Here is an 18,403-nt window from a genome sequence, read left to right as displayed (position 1 = left end):
TACCGGCAAAACTAGGATGACAACACAGATGGACGGGACCATTTATGGTCATCTTGCCCGGGGAATGTGTGCCCTAGAAGAAGCTAAGGAAAGGACTGAGTGGAAATACTGATTTCACCTGAAGTGACAGCTTCAGCAGCAATGATTTAACCCTGCAGAATACAGTATGTCCACTGTAAACAGTAAACACGGAGTCCAACAAACTATGCTCTGAAGAATCTATATAATTGGATGTGTCATTCCTTTGAGGTCTCTCTTGATAGCAAACAAAATGCAGACTGTAAATTGAGGGACTAATGAAGAAAACTAGCCGTGGGTTGCACCAATTTTATGTGGTTTCACATCAGGGATTTGACAACATGCAATGCTCTGAAATGGACTTTTGAAAAATGCACGAACCTCAGGGAACATCCAGTGCAGATTAGGCATACACAAGAGGGGGAATTCCATGTTAATAGTTGTCATGCTCAGATATGGGACCAACAAACTATTCACACTTAAGTGCAACAATGAAACTTATTCTGTAACGCGACAAGGGCTGATCTGTTTGGGAATTGATCTCTGCAGGATCACATGTTACCACAAGAGCACCACATTTACCGAAGGCCAGAAGGACACTGGGAGGATAGGGTTAAAGCTTAGAGATAGGTTACATTAGAACCAGGCTGCAGGCAACTGCAGATAGTTTTAACCTGATTGTTTAACAACTCCCTTGTTTATTGCAGGGACAATGCAAATTGTCCTTCCAACATTTACTCTGTAGCCAAGTTACTCATACTAAGTTTAGGACAGAAAAGCAGAAAAGTAAAAAGGGGCTTGACAGAGTTGTTAGAAGCAAGATATTCAGCAGTTGTGTCCACAGTCATTACTTCAGATACAGCAGAAATAGATATGCAACCTTCAGCAGAGGTTGAAGATGATCATAAGACCAAATTATGTTGATTTGGAACAAGCTAGCAAAATAGGGGCAGAAGGGGAGTTAGAAACTATCCAGTTACTGCAGCCATTAAAGGATATAACTAATGAGATTATTGATAGAGTGAATATTAACACCTGATCCTGTGGTAAAAATGCAGCCTGTAATATGTATGCTAACTGGCTCTTGTCGGTAGTTGGGATAAGCATTGCACAGTTAGTAGGCCACAGAGCCTCACACAGGACAGGCAAGGAGCTGAAAAACTGGCTGGGTGAAGACCCCTGTGTGCTTCATTTCAGATCTCATTCTGCCTAACCATACCCCAGGAGGCTGTGAAAATGAGAGGAGTCCACTATATGCCACAACAGTGCTCCACATTCCTCAGCTCCGTGACAATCAGAAGTATGCACTTACAAAAATGCATAACGTCAGAAAATACCATGAGGGAACTTAGATATCTTGAAGCAACCCACCAGTCTGTGCAATGGAATTACACAAAGGGAGCATCATTGGGCATGTCCAGAGGAGATTATATAAAGAAGCTTGACTGAATGTGTTTTTGCATGACATGATAACTATTCCCTGTTCACATAGCCCCCTGAAAAATGAATACTTTCTGAATACTTTGTTGAATGTTTACTACATCGCAACATCAGCAGGAGCATATTACAAGAAGTAGTTATAATGTAGTCTGACTGGCTATAATGTGGCATACAGTGATCTCTCAATCAAATTAATGATTGCAGAGCACAGCTTGCCTGACAGGTGATGCTGGATCTCGAGCTGGAGTTTGCCATTTCTGGTAGTGACACGGACAAAAGACTGCACAAGTATGTAGCGACAGAATGACTGCTTATTCCATATTTAACTGCTGATTGGGAAAAGATCATCTGAGAGGGGATAAGGAAGTCACTATGAAATGGGATGCACTGTCGAAACCAGTAACAGATCTTCAGAATACTACCAAATTGGCTCTAGAGAACCTCTCCTTTTGGGTCGGTATTTGGAAATGGGATATGAATTTAGAAATCCATCCTTGCATTTGACTTACGCAGTTGTTGTACAGTTGATTATTTTAATAACTTAATATTTTAGTGTGCAGGTAAAGCATAGGTGCAAGGGGGATAGTCATTTAGTTGGCCAAACAAGAGTATTGTTAGGGATCTAATCTTAAGGCCCTATTGGCTGTTCTAGGCCAAGGGCCAAGAGAGGAGGACTGTTGTAGAGGCTAATAATTAATAAATTGAGATATAGAATGTGCTAATGTGGTAACAGGGAACCCCAAACAAAAGTAGAGACATGGAATGCAGCAGTGACAACACCCGAGTTTCAGAAACTTCACTAATGTGTTATAAAGTGTACCCATTGTTATAATAGAAAATGGATTTGCTGTTAGAGCTGTGGATAATCATTCTATCTAGTCTGCTACTTAATAAAGACTTTGTAGAGCCACTATTCTGCTATAAAAAATTTAATTTTTCAGGCAATTTTGCCAATTGAGAATGTTAAAGCTGAACCAAAATTCACATTTGGGTAGATCAGTTTTGGCCAGTCTCCCTTGTGCATTCCAGATTTTAATAAATCACCAACTCTGTATAATCTTTCAGCTTGCTCCTACAAGAAGACCAAAGTCATTGACTTTAGTTCAAGTATAAACTCAGTTCTGCAGCTTTATACACCACTAGCCATCCTTGATGTGCCTATATTGATGACATTCCAAACTCTTTGCAACCTCAACTAAACCTCTGGACCTTCTATTAGCTTCATTTACAGACTCATCACCAACTCTGCTTCTACCTGATTTGACTCAAGTAATGATGAGTTGGAGGACAGAGGGAGATAGAGGTCAGGATAACAACCTTTCCCTCACTGATATTTAAAAAAAAAGGAGCTGGTCATTGACTTCAGAAAGGTTGGGGAGGGGGGGCAATGCAATGCCCCTGTCTACGTCAATGGTGCTACAGTTGAGAGCTTCACAATGCTGGAAGTGAACATCACCAATAGACTGTCCTAGTCCAACCATACTAACAGCATGGCCAAGAAAACTCACAAGTAGCTTTACTTCCTTAGCCAGCCAGAGAAATTTGTAATGTCCTCTTGGACCTTCACCAATGTTTACTGATGTTTACCGTAGAAAGCACCCTGGCCTGATACATTACAGTCTGGCATGGGAAATGCGCAGCCCAAGTCTGAAGAGTTTGTGGATGCAGCTCAACACAGCAGGAAAACTAGCCTTCTCTCTGTAGACTCTGTGTACATGCCACTGCCTCACTAGAGCAGTCTACATAACCAAAGACCCAACCACCTCTGACATTCCTTCTTCTCCCCTCCCATCACACAGAAGATACAAAACCCTGAAAAGCCAGATTCAAAAACAGCTTCTTTCTTTCTGTTATATCATTGAATGATTGGTTAGCACAATAAAATGGACTCTTGACTTCACAATCTACCTCCTTATGAACTTACAGCTTATTATGTCCTGTACTGCACTTTCTCTGTAACACTTTATTCTATATTCTGTTATGGTTTTACCTTGTACTACCTCAAAGCACTGCTGCAGTTAATTGATCTGTAGTATGCAATGCAAGTTTTTCACTCTACCTCAGTGCATGTAACAATAATAAACTAATCTACTGATCACATGCTTTTCTGGAATTCTTAACCATATCTTTGCTATACTCAGATTCAAATATTCTATTCCTCCCCAGTCAGCCTCACAGTTCACAATTTCCAAATCCCAAACTCAAGTTCAGTTTAATCATCACCTCTGTTGTCACTAACAACCCTGGGCCCTAATCAGGTTGTCTAAAGCTCTCAACATTTTTCCTCAAATCTTTTCCTGGCTTTGGGTCTTCCTATCCATAGAACTGTACATCACAGTATAGGCCCCTTGGCCCATGATGTTATGGCAATCTCTTAAACTACTCCAAAATCATACTAACTCCTCCCTCCTGCATTGCCCTATCTAAGAATTTCTTTAATGCCCCTAATGTATCTAACTCTCAGGTTGGAGGAACAACACCTTATATTCCGTCTGGATAGCCTCCAACCTGATGGCATGAACATTGATTTTTCTAACTTCTGTAAATGTCACTCCTCCTCTTTTCTCCCCATCCCTGATTTATTTTTTCCCCTCCTTTTTTTCTCTCTCTGCCCATCACTCTTTGCCTGTTCTCCATCTCCCTCTGGTGCTCCCTTCCCCAGCTCTGTATCCCTTTTGCCAATCACCTTTCCAGCTCTTAGCTTAACCCCTCCCCCTCCGGTCTTCTCCTATCATTTCCGATTTCCCCTCCCCCTCCTACTTTCAAATCTCTTACTATCTTTTCTTTCAGTTAGTCCTGATGAAGGGTCTCGGCCCAAAACGTCAACAGCGCTTCTTCCTATAGATGCTGCCTGGCCTGCTGCGTTCCACCAGCATTTTGTGTTTGTTGCTTGAATTTCCAGCATCTGCAGATCTCCTTTTGTTTGTGATTATAAAATTATGTCCTCTCATATTAGCTATTAATTGCTGGATGAAACGGGCCATTCCTAGCAGGCACTGTGATAATAGAAAACTTGAAGCCCAGCCTGCTTTACAAAAGACACATCTATGCAACATAGATCACTTAAAAGCAATCACCTTTAAATTCTTCCCTCTCATATTAGCATTTCCACCTGGAAAACAGGCATTGACTATCCACTCTATTATGCCTCTTATCATCTTACCCACCTCTGATTTTCATCTCTTCTTTTTTCAAAAGCCCTGGCTCATTCTACCTTTCCTCATAAGACATGCTCTCTAAATCCTGGTAAATTTCTGCACCCTTTCTAAAGCTTCCACCTCCTTACTATTGTTGTAGCCCGGGGAAAAGGTACACACTCAAGATAACAACTATTTTTTTGCGTTTTAATTCCTTTATCTGTTTTAGATGTTTAAGTGCCAGAAGAGGGTCTTAAAACAAAATGAACGACTTTACAATCAGATCCCACTGTTACAATCTCTGTTTAACATTCGATCCACACAGTTGTGTGTCCACCGATTGCGTATGCAGTATAAAAATACAAAGGAAATTGCACAAAACTAACACGGTACTAATACAGAACTAATATGGTACAAATACAGTAGTGGCAATTCTGCTTGGCTGGTAAGAAACTTTGCACAAGCCACGCTATCCAGGGTCAAGACCTTTACTCGTGAAAATCTTTCCTCACCATGTCTTGCACCTCTGGGGGAACAACATCCCAAAACCCCACCAGCTCCTGCAGCAGAAAGCAAAATGGTCTTCCCGCTATCCCGCGCGTGCATAATGACGTCACCATCTCCACTTAAGGGCACAGACAACCACTCTCACATTACCCGGATAGCATTCAATGGTCACCTGATTACACTACAATGAGGCGACCAGAACTAAACACGATACTCGGTGTGGTTAACCGAATGTTTATGGCTATTCAAAACGCTATAGTGGCAAATTCTACAAGCTCACAACCTACACAATCTCTGTGTAATTCCAGATTTATTTAAAATTAGGAAAGACTGAGATAAAATCAATGCAAATTAGCAGTATAAATAATGAATAGAAATTTAGACTGAGGTTGACATGCTTACTTGGCTCTCAGGAGGTCTTGATCTTTCAATGCAGATCCTTGTAGATAGATTACTCTTTGTGCCCACATTGGAATTTGCAATACCCTTCGAACCTGAATGTCCATTTCAGTAGGACAAAGAATCACAACATAGTAATCCTGTAAGAAAAGTGTAAGATTCTAAATATTATTAGGATACAAGGTGTACTTTCTTCCACTTCAAAGTAAAAGCGGAAATGTAACCTTTTTCTCTGCTTGTTTGACTAACCAATCAGATGAAAGAAATATGTTTTCTTGCTTTCTTCAGTCCCCCGATTCACTTACAAATATGCAGCTAATTAGCAATTCTGCCTCTTAAAACTTCCTGTACTTTAAAATTGCCTTAATTGTCATTAGTAAACAATGACTATAATGCTATTGTGTAATGCAATTCACATTGAACTGTATAAGTAACTTACAGATAGCATAAGATGTGCCTTGTATATGAGAATACTGAACACTCCATGATAATAAACTACAAAAGGTAGGCCACAATAGTAAAATAGTAATAATGAAAATAAACTTGGTCAGTACATCTCTGAAAATCTTTAGTTGCCATATGAGTTCACAGAAGAGTGATGCATCTTACGAATAAAACTAAAGCAGTCACAGATATTTAATTACAGTGTAAGAGAAATGTATTTCCAAAGGAAAGGTGTTAGCTACTGCTATTTATTTTCTTTTATACAACATTGTAAATTATCTGAACAACTTATTGCAGATAAATGCGTCTTCATAACCATGGTACCTGCATTGATTCCTGATGCTTCTAAACTATCTTCAGTGAAATACAGTATTTTGATAATAAAAATTGAATTTTATTGACCAATTTAATGCTTGTGAATAGATTTTCTATTTATCGTACAACATAAATCCTAGATTCATCCAGATAATCTATCTGGAGAAGAACATGTTAAATTTAATTGAATTCACTTCACCACTGAGTAGGCAAAGTAAAAAATAATGTCAACAGATCAACATTCATCAATTCCAACTGTGTAAACACTGCAAAAATCACATTATTTTTCTCTTAAATCACTATTGTCTGCTTGGTAGTCACTTCAGTATAAATTACACCACTAAATAAGAATTCATTCAGATGACTTATTAATCCCAATACAGTGTGAAAGTATGATTGAATTCCAAATGAGTGCTTCTCTAATATTTATTTGATAGTTTACTAATTATGCAAACATTTGAATGACTAGATTTTGTGCCAATAGTTCTAATAGAAGTATATGTAATTTAATTAAATTTCACATAATCCAAAACATATTCATTCCTTCAACTAAAATATAAATTTAAATGCTTTTCTTGATTGTTCATCACTTTCATTGTGAATTATTGGATTACATTTTGTAAATATTACTGCTGGTTAATGTGGTTGAAAGATATCGTAAGACAATTGGCACCCCCTAAAGTCATAAATTCAACTATTTCTATGTTAAAATCCTTTGTTAAGGAAAGAACTAAGTGAATAATTATACATTCTTTATAACCTGGAGACGGGGATGTGCATAGAATTCATTTAAAAAATCCATAAGCAGGTCAATCTTCAAAGAAGTGACACACAGCACGACGTGTTTCTCTGTCTGTGCTCTATGGCGACTATAGTTTCCACCTGATTTCTGTCTCTCCATCCACAGGTAGGCCAGCTGTTCAAACTAAAAAGACAGGATATGATTTACCATTTCAAACAAACCAAAAGGTACTCTCTATGATTACCAATGACAGAAAATCTAGGAGGCCAGATGATCTTTTATTTCCCTGCATAATCCAGATTATAATATAATCATTTTTTGTTCATTGTAAATCAAAAAATTACAATTTATGTACATACTGTGGAAAATATGATTGTCTTAAAAAGAATTAGTTTCAACTGATGTGAAGATTCAAGAAGTAGTTTTTCAAATCAACTTTTTCCTGTATGTGGGAATATGGCAGGTGCAATGTAAAATGTAGATATTTGATTATTTATGCTAAATTTCACTAACAGTCTTAACAAATCTGTTGGTTTACAATCTTTCCTTTTAAGTAAAAAATGGGACGCATTTTATTATATCATTATCCATATGGTGCCTAGATCTATGCTTACAAAATTCACTTACAAAGAGCTAGATCAAGTTAACTTCTAATAACATTAATGTCTGAAGGAAATGTTAGAAAGCAAGTTAATGATCCAGTGTTTATGCCAGTACAGCCATTAGTAATCCATTTGTAATCCTTTTAGTAATCTTAGTAATTAGTAATTCTCTTTCCTTCCAGTAAGATGATGGCGTTTATACACTCAGGGGCCAAACAAAGAAACTTTTTTTTGTTCAATGTGTTTTTGTACATAGTAAAACTATTCAAGACTCCAACAAGTACATGTACAGTAGGTCCACCGTATCAGTGAGCTGCTTATTCTTCAGTATAGTCTGCTGGGGTGGCATAAGAGCCAGATGGTGGTTCAGAGTAGACGAGTTGGCCCGTTGGGCTGAAGGAATCGGATCAGGCAAAACAGGCCGAGTGATTCAAGTCAAGCTGTTGGACCAAGGGAGGCAAGGCGCGCCAGCTGGACTGTCAGGCTGGGGGATTCGAGTTAGGCTGTTCAACAAAGGGATTCAAGTTGGGCTATCAAGTTAGGGATTTGAGTCGGGTCCTTGAGCCTGGGAATTCGGGTTGGGCTGTTGGACCGCAGGAGAAGCTGGATTAGGTTCAGAAGAGCTGGCCTGGGTGCAGACCATGCTGCTGCCTGCTACTCAGAGGCACTGGAGTTAGTATGAAGGCGACATGTTGTGAAAACGTGAGTGACTGTCTTAGAGGTTTCTGCTGAGATCGCAAGACCCTGTTGGATAATGATTGTCGCAGGCCTGTTTCCCTTGTTTGGTGATGAGATGGGTGGCAAGGCAGCAGTGTTACCTTGGTTTTAGCGAGAACAAGACCTAATTTTAGTGTAGCATCCATGCTCGGTAGAGGGTAGCCTCTCCCATCAGTGCTGCTCTCCAGTGTTGGATTGGTGAGATTACAGGCTGGACTGCTTGGAACAATGAATTTGCAGGGCTTGTCGCCCAGGGTCTTAGACTAAAAAATGTAATTATTTTCTTTTTTACTCTTTCTCGTTATATTGATTGTGCATGTATGTTTTTGCACCTTGGCCCAGAGGAACACTGTCTTGTTTGGTTGTATCCTTGTATGGCTTGAATGGCAATTAAACTTGATTTGATTGTGCAACCATGCTGGGCCTTATCCACACTACATTTAAAAAAATTCTTGGAGAACACTTCTGTATTTTCATTTGTAAATCTAATGGCTTTATGTCATGAACTACCACCCTTGCTAAAACACCACCATCTGTGATCAACTGGGATTTCATCTTACATATTTGTGGCGGTACGATATTGTTGCGGTTAGCGTAATGCTTTTATAGTGCCAAAGGCATAGGTTCAATTCTGCCACTGTCTGTAAGGAGTTTGTACATTCTCCCCCTGACTGTGTGGGTTTCCTCCGGGTTCTCCGGTCATCTCTTATGTTCCAAAGATGTGCCGGTTTGTAGCATAATCAGTCAGATGGGTGTAATTAGGTGACAAAAGCTCAATGAGCTGGAAGGGTCTGTTACCATGCTGAACATCTAAATTAAATAATATTTTCAGGTTACTTTACAGAGGACTTCATGAATTTTCTGTCATCTCCAAGGACTTCATTTGATTTTGGCGATCTCAAGGAGTAACCAAATAATGACAGCAGATGGCAACAGTTTCACTGTTGGTTGCTACAACAAAACCCAAAACAATATTTGAACTCCTTTATGCTGGGCATAAAGGTAGATAGTACATAGTAAAACTATTCATGACTCCAACAAGTACATGTACAGTAGGTCCACTGCATCAGTGGGCTGCTTATTGTTCAGTATAGTCTGCTGGGGTGGCATAAGAGCCAGATGGTGGTTCGGAGTAGACGAGCAGGGCAATCATGAGCACTGTACTTTCAAGAGATTAGTTCCCAACTGGCAAGAACATACTAACCTTCACTGTTCATTTTGAATAGTAAACATGGAACATCTCCTGTGGGTAGCTAAAAAAAATCCAATAAAAATATGAAGTCTATCGAAATGGATGGAGTTTGTTGAGAAATGATGGGCTCAGAACTGACAGGAAACAGGGACTGGAACTCAGTGCAGTGTACATAGTGGATTGGAAACTAGAAAATTACTGAACCTGAGACAAAAGCAATTATTTTCCAGACTTTGCCATTCAGGAGAACAACTTAGAGGAACTCAAAACATAAAGCAAGCTGATGCAATGGGATCAATTAATTACTTTTGAGTAGTAGATGGGATACTGCGGCAGTCAAGCTTGCTTTCTTCTATCAACATAAAGCATACACAAATACAAAAATATAGTTAGCAACAAGAACATACCCATTTTTCTTGATGAGTTATTAAATGGAAGTAACAGCAGATGTCAAAGAATTTCAACTTTAGATGACAAAATAAATTAATGTATTTGATTTTGACATATCAACGCCAGAGGAATTTTGAATAGCTTTTACTTCTTATATCATAACAAATCTCAATTTAAAAACATGTTTAAAATAATTAATTACAGGTTGTGGTTGACACTGATGTGACCTGTACTTATTACCATTCTCTTTTTACCCTGAAATGGGAGGTGTGCAGCGATGTCTTGAACCAATGTGATCTGTGTCATGCAGTTACTGGGCTACTTCGGCAAGGAATTGCAATAGAATCAAGCAACACACACAAAATGCTGGTGGAACACAGCAGGACAGGCAGTATCTATAGGGAGAAGCACTGTCAACATTTCATCCTGATGAAGGGTCTCGGCCCGAAACGTCGACAGCGCTTCTCCCTATAGATGCTGCCTGGCCTGCTGTGTTCCACCAGCATTTTGTGTGTGTTGCTTGAACCTCCAGCGTCTGCAGATTTCCTCGTGTTTGCAATAGAATCAAAATCAGATTTATATGATTTGAAATCTTATATGAATTGACATTTTTTTGTTTTGTGGCAGCAGTACAGTGCAAGACATAAAATTACTTTAAATTACAAAAGAAATAAATAGTGCATAAAAAAAGGAATAAGGAGCTCGCATTCATGAGTTTGTGGACCATTCAGAACTCTGACAGCAGAGGGAAAGAAGCTGTTTCTAAAGGGCTGAGATATAGGCTCCTGTATCTCCTTTCTGCTGGCAATAATGAGAAGAGGACATGCTCCAGATGGTAAAAGACCATAGTGATTCTGGCACTGCCTCTTTAAGATGTCCTCAGATGGCTGGGAGTTTTGGGCCAGTGATAGGGCTGGCTGAGTATACAACATTCTGCAGCCTCTTGCGATCTTATACATTTCAGACCCTCCAAACCATATCCCCAGCATCTTTGGGATATCATGGGTGATGGATTTGGACAGGATCTTGTAAGTCACACTCAACACTAAAATGGGTTTCCATTTCCTGATGTTCTTTCTCTCCCTCTTCTGCTAGTTAATAAGGGTGATGCAAACTTTCTTCATGAAGTGTGACATGCTACCAGTCTGAAGTGTATCGAACAATGGCAGAAAAAGTTGCCCTTCTGAAGGGATAGAGAATATCATGTCATGCTTATTTAATTTGCATTCTTTGTTACCTCATACACACTTACATAATGGGTGTTTCCTTGTACTGGATATCGGGGCCATTGTGAAAACTGAATTTCTTGTTGGAAAAGAGGAATAAGCAGTTTGTAAAAGTATAGCTAAACTGGCTAATTCAGAGTAGCAAGAGTATAAAGATGATCCATTATGCAGTTCAGTCACATTATACTGCACCAGCTAACACAGTACACTGAGAACTTTCAGCTCCAGTACATTTAGGCTTCAGGCTAAATCCATTTAAGTGCATAAAATGGAAGTGTTTGCTTCTCTTACAGAAATGCATATTCGGCTGTTAGACTTAAGAAGTTGTTCAAATTTGGTATAGAACAAATAATTACACATGTCAGATTAGGACATTACTAATCAGTAAGCTCAATAATTAACTTCAAGCTAGATATACGTTAGATGAGGTAAGAGTGTCATTGAAGGAGTATTGTAACCTTACAGTACTTTATTTGAGCTGTTTAATTATAAATACATAGACAACTTTTCAGCAAACTCCAAATAAAGCTTAACTGAAGATGTACATAATTACCTTACCTCATTGGTACATAAATAGTAGTTCCTGTTTTCTGGTTTGATTTGTTCCTCATTTGTCAAAATTAGTACTTACCTATCAAAGCAGAATAGAGCAACTACCAACTAAGCTATCGGCAATCGTGCTATTTGGTATAAATAAAATAAATATAAAAGTAGGCCAATTCAGAGCCAAAATATCTGACCAGTAGTTGATAAAAAGAATATGTTGCAAATATTTTAGAAATTATGCACAACACTGAAACTACTATATGCACTGGGATGCTTACCTGTATTGGCAACACTACAAGTGCAACGCAGATCATGATGACTACTAACAACTTGGAAGGCCATACTTTGGGCGTGACATCGCCAAACCCCACAGTCGAGAAAGTGACAATGCAGAAGTAAAGGGAGTCAAAGAGAGTCAGGTTATTCCCTGCTCTTTCCAAATGCTGTATTCCACAGATGCTAAAAAAAAGTTAAGGTAATAAAAACATTAAAGAATCTTACAAAACTGTACAGGTTAAAAGAACAGGAGGACATCTTCCTTTCTTTTTCTAGTACTAACATTGTTTAAAGATCACTAATATGCTTGAGCCTATTTAATCATTTAAACACCTTTATGGTTATTTTCCCATGAACTACACAATAATTTTTTTAAGTTATTTTTTTCGAGGTGATGCATTTTCCATTACAAAATCAATTACATTCCCTGTAACAATTTAGCTTAGCAAAGCATGTTTCTGTGCTGAACACATGTTGATAGTCATCAAAAAATTTTTTGGATATTGCCCAACAATCAAATATATAATGCAACATGGCTGCACCTAGATTCCAGCAAAAGAGTTTTGTTCTGAAGTTTCATGCGTGCCTTATGGAAGAAAGATTTAGTAATCCAAAATAAGGATTCCTTGAGGAATAATGACTATTATGGTGTTGCATATTATTACATTGTTTAACTTTATAATCTAGAACAACTTTCAATCTTAAATTGCCATTTAAAAAGGAAACCAACTTTAATTCAAATGAGGATTATACAAATGAATCCTAAAAGGCTTGATTGACAATTAGGCATACAGTGAATCTATATCCCTAGAGCTGCTCACTTGCCAAAGATGAAAATCAGAGTTTAAAACAGATAGGACGGTATCTATGGAAAGTGAAATGGAGTTAACATCTCACTGTTAACAGAGTGAAATATTAACTCTGTATATTTTCACACAGACACTGGCCCGCTGAGTGTTTCAAGTAATCTCTGTTTTTACCTGAGATATTCAGCATCTGCAGTTCTTTGAATTTCACAAAAAACTGTGGATTATACGAATGTCATTTTGTTCCTGCATGTGCAGGTACATTTTTTCCCCCATCGTCCCCACTTATTGAGTAAGAATTTTTATTTATAACCCTTAGTCTATTTTCTCCGCAACTGATGCCAGTTTCTGCTGAGAGCTCCTCCACTTCCTGTTCTTCTTGTGCATCATAGCAAGGCCAAGCAGCTCATCAAGCAAATGATAGAATCAAAACAGTACCACCCCCAAATGACAATGGTGGTGAATGCTCAGGGAAGTAATGCAAAGAGGAGCTCTATAATTGCTTCCAATCTTAGCAATGTAGAAGCAATCAGTGAGGTGGGGCGGGGTACGAATGAGGCTGAGTTGCTTGTAAATGGAAGGGAAAGAATTTTAGCCTGCTTTCATGAGGCCCAACATCATAAGCACCAATCTCTTGTTTCCCCTAAAACAGATGAGCAGTTGAGTGCATAGACACAAAATACCCTTTTCTCCCCTCTAGTGACAGGCATTAAGCTTGATCCAATAGTATTTGCACAGTCTGACATATTTATTGAAGCATTTATCAATAGAAGTTCATTTCTTCAGTAGAAGACTTAATATGGATTTCACATTGGTTGCTAAATGAGTACTCTCAGGAGGTCAACAGTTGTGAAAACAGAGCAGAAAGAACATAGAACAGAATACTACAGTACAGTACAGTCCATGGCGTCATGCTGACCCTTTAACCTATTCAAAGAACAATCTAACCCTTCCCAACCACTTAGCCCTGTTTTTTTTATTCTATCCATGCACTTATCTGAAGTGTCCCTAACGTATCCATCTCTGCACCACCCCGGGCAGAGTGTTCCACACACCTGTGTAAAAAAAAACCTACCTGTAACATCCATCCCTGTTCAAAGACCTTAAAATTATTCCCATTTGTATTAGCTATTTCCAAAAAAGTCTCTGGCTGTTCACTCTATGAGTCTGTCATTTTGTACACCTCTATCAAGTCACCTCTCATCCTCTTTCTCTCTAAAGAGAAAAGCCCTAGCTTGCTCAACCTATCCTCATAGGACATTCTTTCTAATACAGGGATCATCATGGTAAATCTCCTCTGCACCATCTCTAAGCATTCCACATTCATCCTAGAATGTGGCGACCAGAACTGAACACAATTCTAGTCTAAGCAGAGTTACCTCGCAGCACTTGAACTCAGTCCCTTGTCTAATGAAAGCCAACACAACATATACCTTCTTAACCACCCTATCAACTTGCAATGCAACTTTAAGGGATCTACTGACATGGACCCCAAGATCCCTCTGTTATCCTTGCTATTATCCCTGATTTCGGACTTCAAGTTCAAACTTCCAATGTATAGCACTTCACAGTTTTCCAGATTGGAATCCACCTGCCATTTAGCTCAACTCTGCATCCTATCAATGTCCTATTGTAACCTACGACAACATTCTACACTGTTCACAGCATCATCAATCTTCATTATCATCAGCAAACTTATTATCCAGCCTTTCCACTTCATCTGAGTCACTTATAAAAATCACGAAGAGCAGAGGTTCAAGAACAGATCCCTGTGGAACACCACTGCTCACGGACCAGCACGTGGAAAACACTCCATCTACTACTACCCTTTGCCTTGCACAGGCAAGCCAATTCTGAATCCGCGCAGCCAACCCTCCCTGGGAGTCATACCTTCTGATGTTCTGAATGAGCCTACCATGGGGAACTTTGTGAAATACCTTACAAAATCCACATTTACCGCGTCCACTGCTCTGCCTTCATCAATATGCTCTGCCATTTCCTCGAAGATTTCAATAAGGCTGGTGAAGCACGATTCATCCCACCAAAAGCTATGATGACTATCCAAGATCAAACTATGCTTCTCAAAATGCTTGTAAATCCTGTCTCTAAGAATCCTCTCCAAAGTTAAGTAAAGCACAATGAAAGCTCACTGGGTTTCATGAATGCCTTATTTTTGATCACTAAATCATTCCAAAAAAGACTCAACACAAATTATATAATCTAAAGTGAATTTTCAAAGCAAGCAGAGTGTAATCTATCCTTCCTGATCTGGCAAAGCTGAACTTGGAAGTATTATAAAAGGTACACAGACACGTATTCAGCTGATGGACTAGAAACGTTCCCCTCATTGCATCTCTTTACATTTTCATAAATCAGAATAAATTGTATGTGATCCTTTGGTAGTAATAAATAATTATTTGCTTACCCAGTTGCATAATATTAACATTGCCTTAATATAAACAGTTCAATCTGGATTGTAAAAAAAGATAGACAATATTGGTTTAACCTTCAACCTTAAGCACCTGGTTTACGGTAACATTATTTTCAGTAAATCATGATCAAATGATTGCCAAGGCTTTGGCACAAATTTCTGTAGTGCAAATCATTGAACATTTCACTTGACTAAGCAGTTTCAACATATTTCACATTACTTAATATATTAGTGAGAATGCTATGACTTCATTTATGTTCCAACCAGACCAAATACTCAATGATCTAGAATGGAATCTGAAAGACATACAATATTTTACTTTATAAATAAAAGATTATTTAACTGCACAAATAAGCAACACTAAAGCTAAATAATTTTTAAAGGTGCATATTTCTCTTCATCTGCAGCCTGCATTCCTTAACAACTGTGAACATTATACCTTTATAGTTCTTCTTGATCAAATCAAACTTGAAAACCTAATGTGACCTATTTCCTAGAAAAGATTAAAGTTCAGGAGAGTAGCCAAGATACTGTGGTAATTATTTCCATCAGATGTCACCCTATCATGGTCAAAAACAGCACTGTCTGAATCGAGATAAGGTCACAGCTTAGTTATTACTTTGCTCTTCCACTTCTGGAAATGTACCCAAATATACAATACAGAATACATATACAAATATCAGAACAGGAGCAAGCCCTTTGGCCCATCATATCTGTGCTGTCTATGATGCTAAATTAAACTAATCACATTTGCCTGCATATAATCCAAATACCCCCATTTCCCTCATGTCCCCATCTATGTAAATACCTTTTAAGAGACATAATCTTTTCTGCCTTCATCATCACCATCCCTGGCAACATATTACAAGCACTTACCAATCGAGCATGTGAAAAGAAAGCATTGCTCTGAACATTTCCTTTAAAATTGCACCTTCTCACCTATTATTTTCACAATAATACCTGTTTTATTATTTTGTACAACATTTTTGTACATTGCTGCAAATTACTGCACATTGTTAAATTATTGTGCATATTATTATGTATTTTATTATTAGTTAAGTCTGCACACTGCTAAGTGCATTTTTATATGTTGCTGCTGTAACGAAAGAATTTCCCACTCGGGATCAATAAGGTATTTATTATTATTATTAAAAAATCAAATGGAACTTGTGGGACAGTTGTTTCAAAACTTTCAAGAGGATGCAGAGGTAGTTTGCCAGGATGCTGCCTGGCTTGGACAGCATATGTGATGAGGAGAGGTTGAACAAGCTGGTGTTTTAACTGAAGTAGCAAACGCTGAGCGATTTGATAGAGGTTTACAAAATTATGCCAAATGTCTTCAGTCTCCTGTGGAAGTAAAGACGTTGGTAAGTTTCCTTGGCCATGATATCAAAATGGTTGCACCAGGACAGGCTAGTGGTGGTATTCACACCTTTGAACTTGAAGCTCTCAAAATCAACACTATTGATTTAAATAGGAGCATGTGCAATGCCCTATTACCGAAAGTCAATGACCAGCTTTTTTGCTTTGTTGACTCTGAGGAAGGGGTTGTTGCCATGACACTCTGCCACAAAGCACACCAACTCCTTCCTGTACTTTCACTCTTTGTTATTTGAGGTACTGCCTAGTACAGTGGTATCATCTGAAAACTTGTAGAAGGAATTTAGAGAAGAATCTACCCACGCAGTTATGAGTGTACTGGAAGGAGTGTAGGGGACTGTGGGTACCTCCAGTTGAACTCTGTCTTTTTGTGTGTTTCCCCCTAGCTGCCACCCTGTAGTTCTGTATTGCCATGTGCTTCTGTCCCTGCTCTTAATCTACTCTGGCCCCTGTATTACGGAGTACTCCATCTCTCATCTGTTTCTCATTATTACCTGTATTGCTGCCACCTGTGTCTCATTGTGCTCCACCTATCATATGCCTCTCTGTTTATTGCTCACTGTATTTCAGTCCTGTCTTTTCACCTGTTTGTTGTCAGATGGTGCCAGTGAATTTTCCTGAGCCTTTCCATCTGTCTGTTTATTGAGTCAGCCTGTTTCCTGATTCTGGTTTTTGGATTTCTCTGGATGTTTTGATCTCTGCCTGAACTTTGACACCAACTTTGCACCTCGGGATTTGTTACTCAATTAATATCATTGTGTGCGCAGCACAGGGTCCCTGCTCCAGCGTCCTGACAGGGACTGAGGATGTAACCTTGTGGAGCACCAGTGTTTAGAATAAGCATAACAGAATTGTTGCTGCTGATACCTACTGATTGTGGTGACTTGGTCAGGAAGTCAAGGATCCACAAAATGCAGGAGGAACTTAGCAGGTCAGGCAGCATCAATGGAAAAGAGTAAACATCGGTAGAGCTATCATTTTAATAGCATTAATTTGACCAATTAATGATGCCATCATAGGAGACCATTTAGAAAGTATTTGTTGCATATAATCAATTAATGGGAGAAAATTATATTTATACAGATCCTTAAAATTTTTAGTAATTTTAGTACCAAGATAAGTAAAGTGATTTTTAGCAATACCAAAAGTTTTTTAATTGTATTGATCCGTGATTATTAATAGGAAATAACTCACTTTTGTGTAAATTTAATTTATATCCAGAAAAACGACTGAATTCAGCAAATATAGATAACATAGAAGGAATAGATTTCTTAGGATTTGAAATATGGACTAACAAGTCATCTGCATACAATGAAACCTTGTGCACTTTATCCCCTCTTAATACCCTGAACATTATTGGAATCCTGAAGAGCAATAGCAAGAGGTTCTAAAGCCAAGTTAAATAATGGAGGACTGGGAGGACAACCCAGTCGGGTACCTCTGTATAGTCTAAAATAAGGAGATTTTTTATTGTTAGTTATAACCACAGCCATAGGAGCTTGATAGATCAATTTGATCCAGGAAATGAAACACAGAGCAAAATTAAATCTTTCTAAAATCTCAAATAAATAAGACCACTCTACCCTATCAAAGGCTTTCTCTGCCTCAAGGGAAACAACACATTCAGGTTCTTTAGATGGAGAGGAGTAAATAATGTTCAATAATCTCTGAATATTAACATGTGAATATCTATTCTTAATAAATCCAGTTTGATCATTAGAAATAACTTTATGTAAAAAATATTTTCATGCCTATTAGCCAAGATCTTAGAAAGAATATTAGAATCCACATTTAGTAAAGAGATTTGTCTATAAGAGGCACATTCAGATAAATCT

The 18,403-nt window shown here is 38.4% G+C and overlaps 1 protein-coding gene across 4 annotated transcripts in view; it reads right to left on the bottom strand.

The window, feature by feature from the left end:
- The window catches only part of LOC132402111 (potassium channel subfamily T member 2), an 884,531-nt gene that overhangs the window by 498,000 nt on the left and 368,128 nt on the right, over positions 1–18,403 (bottom strand). For all 4 annotated transcript variants that reach the window (XM_059984711.1, XM_059984712.1, XM_059984713.1 and 1 more), the window contains 3 exons: positions 11,954–12,134; positions 7,021–7,185; positions 5,505–5,641 (listed from right to left, as the gene is read on the bottom strand). In XM_059984711.1, coding sequence (XP_059840694.1) covers positions 5,505–5,641; positions 7,021–7,185; positions 11,954–12,134 — 483 coding nt within the window. The remainder of the gene's footprint in view (positions 1–5,504; positions 5,642–7,020; positions 7,186–11,953; positions 12,135–18,403) is intronic.

This window comes from Hypanus sabinus, chromosome 11, assembly GCF_030144855.1.
Source record: "Hypanus sabinus isolate sHypSab1 chromosome 11, sHypSab1.hap1, whole genome shotgun sequence".
NCBI lineage: Eukaryota > Metazoa > Chordata > Chondrichthyes > Myliobatiformes > Dasyatidae > Hypanus > Hypanus sabinus.
Note: the sequence above shows the minus strand (reverse complement) of the source record. Positions and strands in the feature narration are given on the sequence as shown.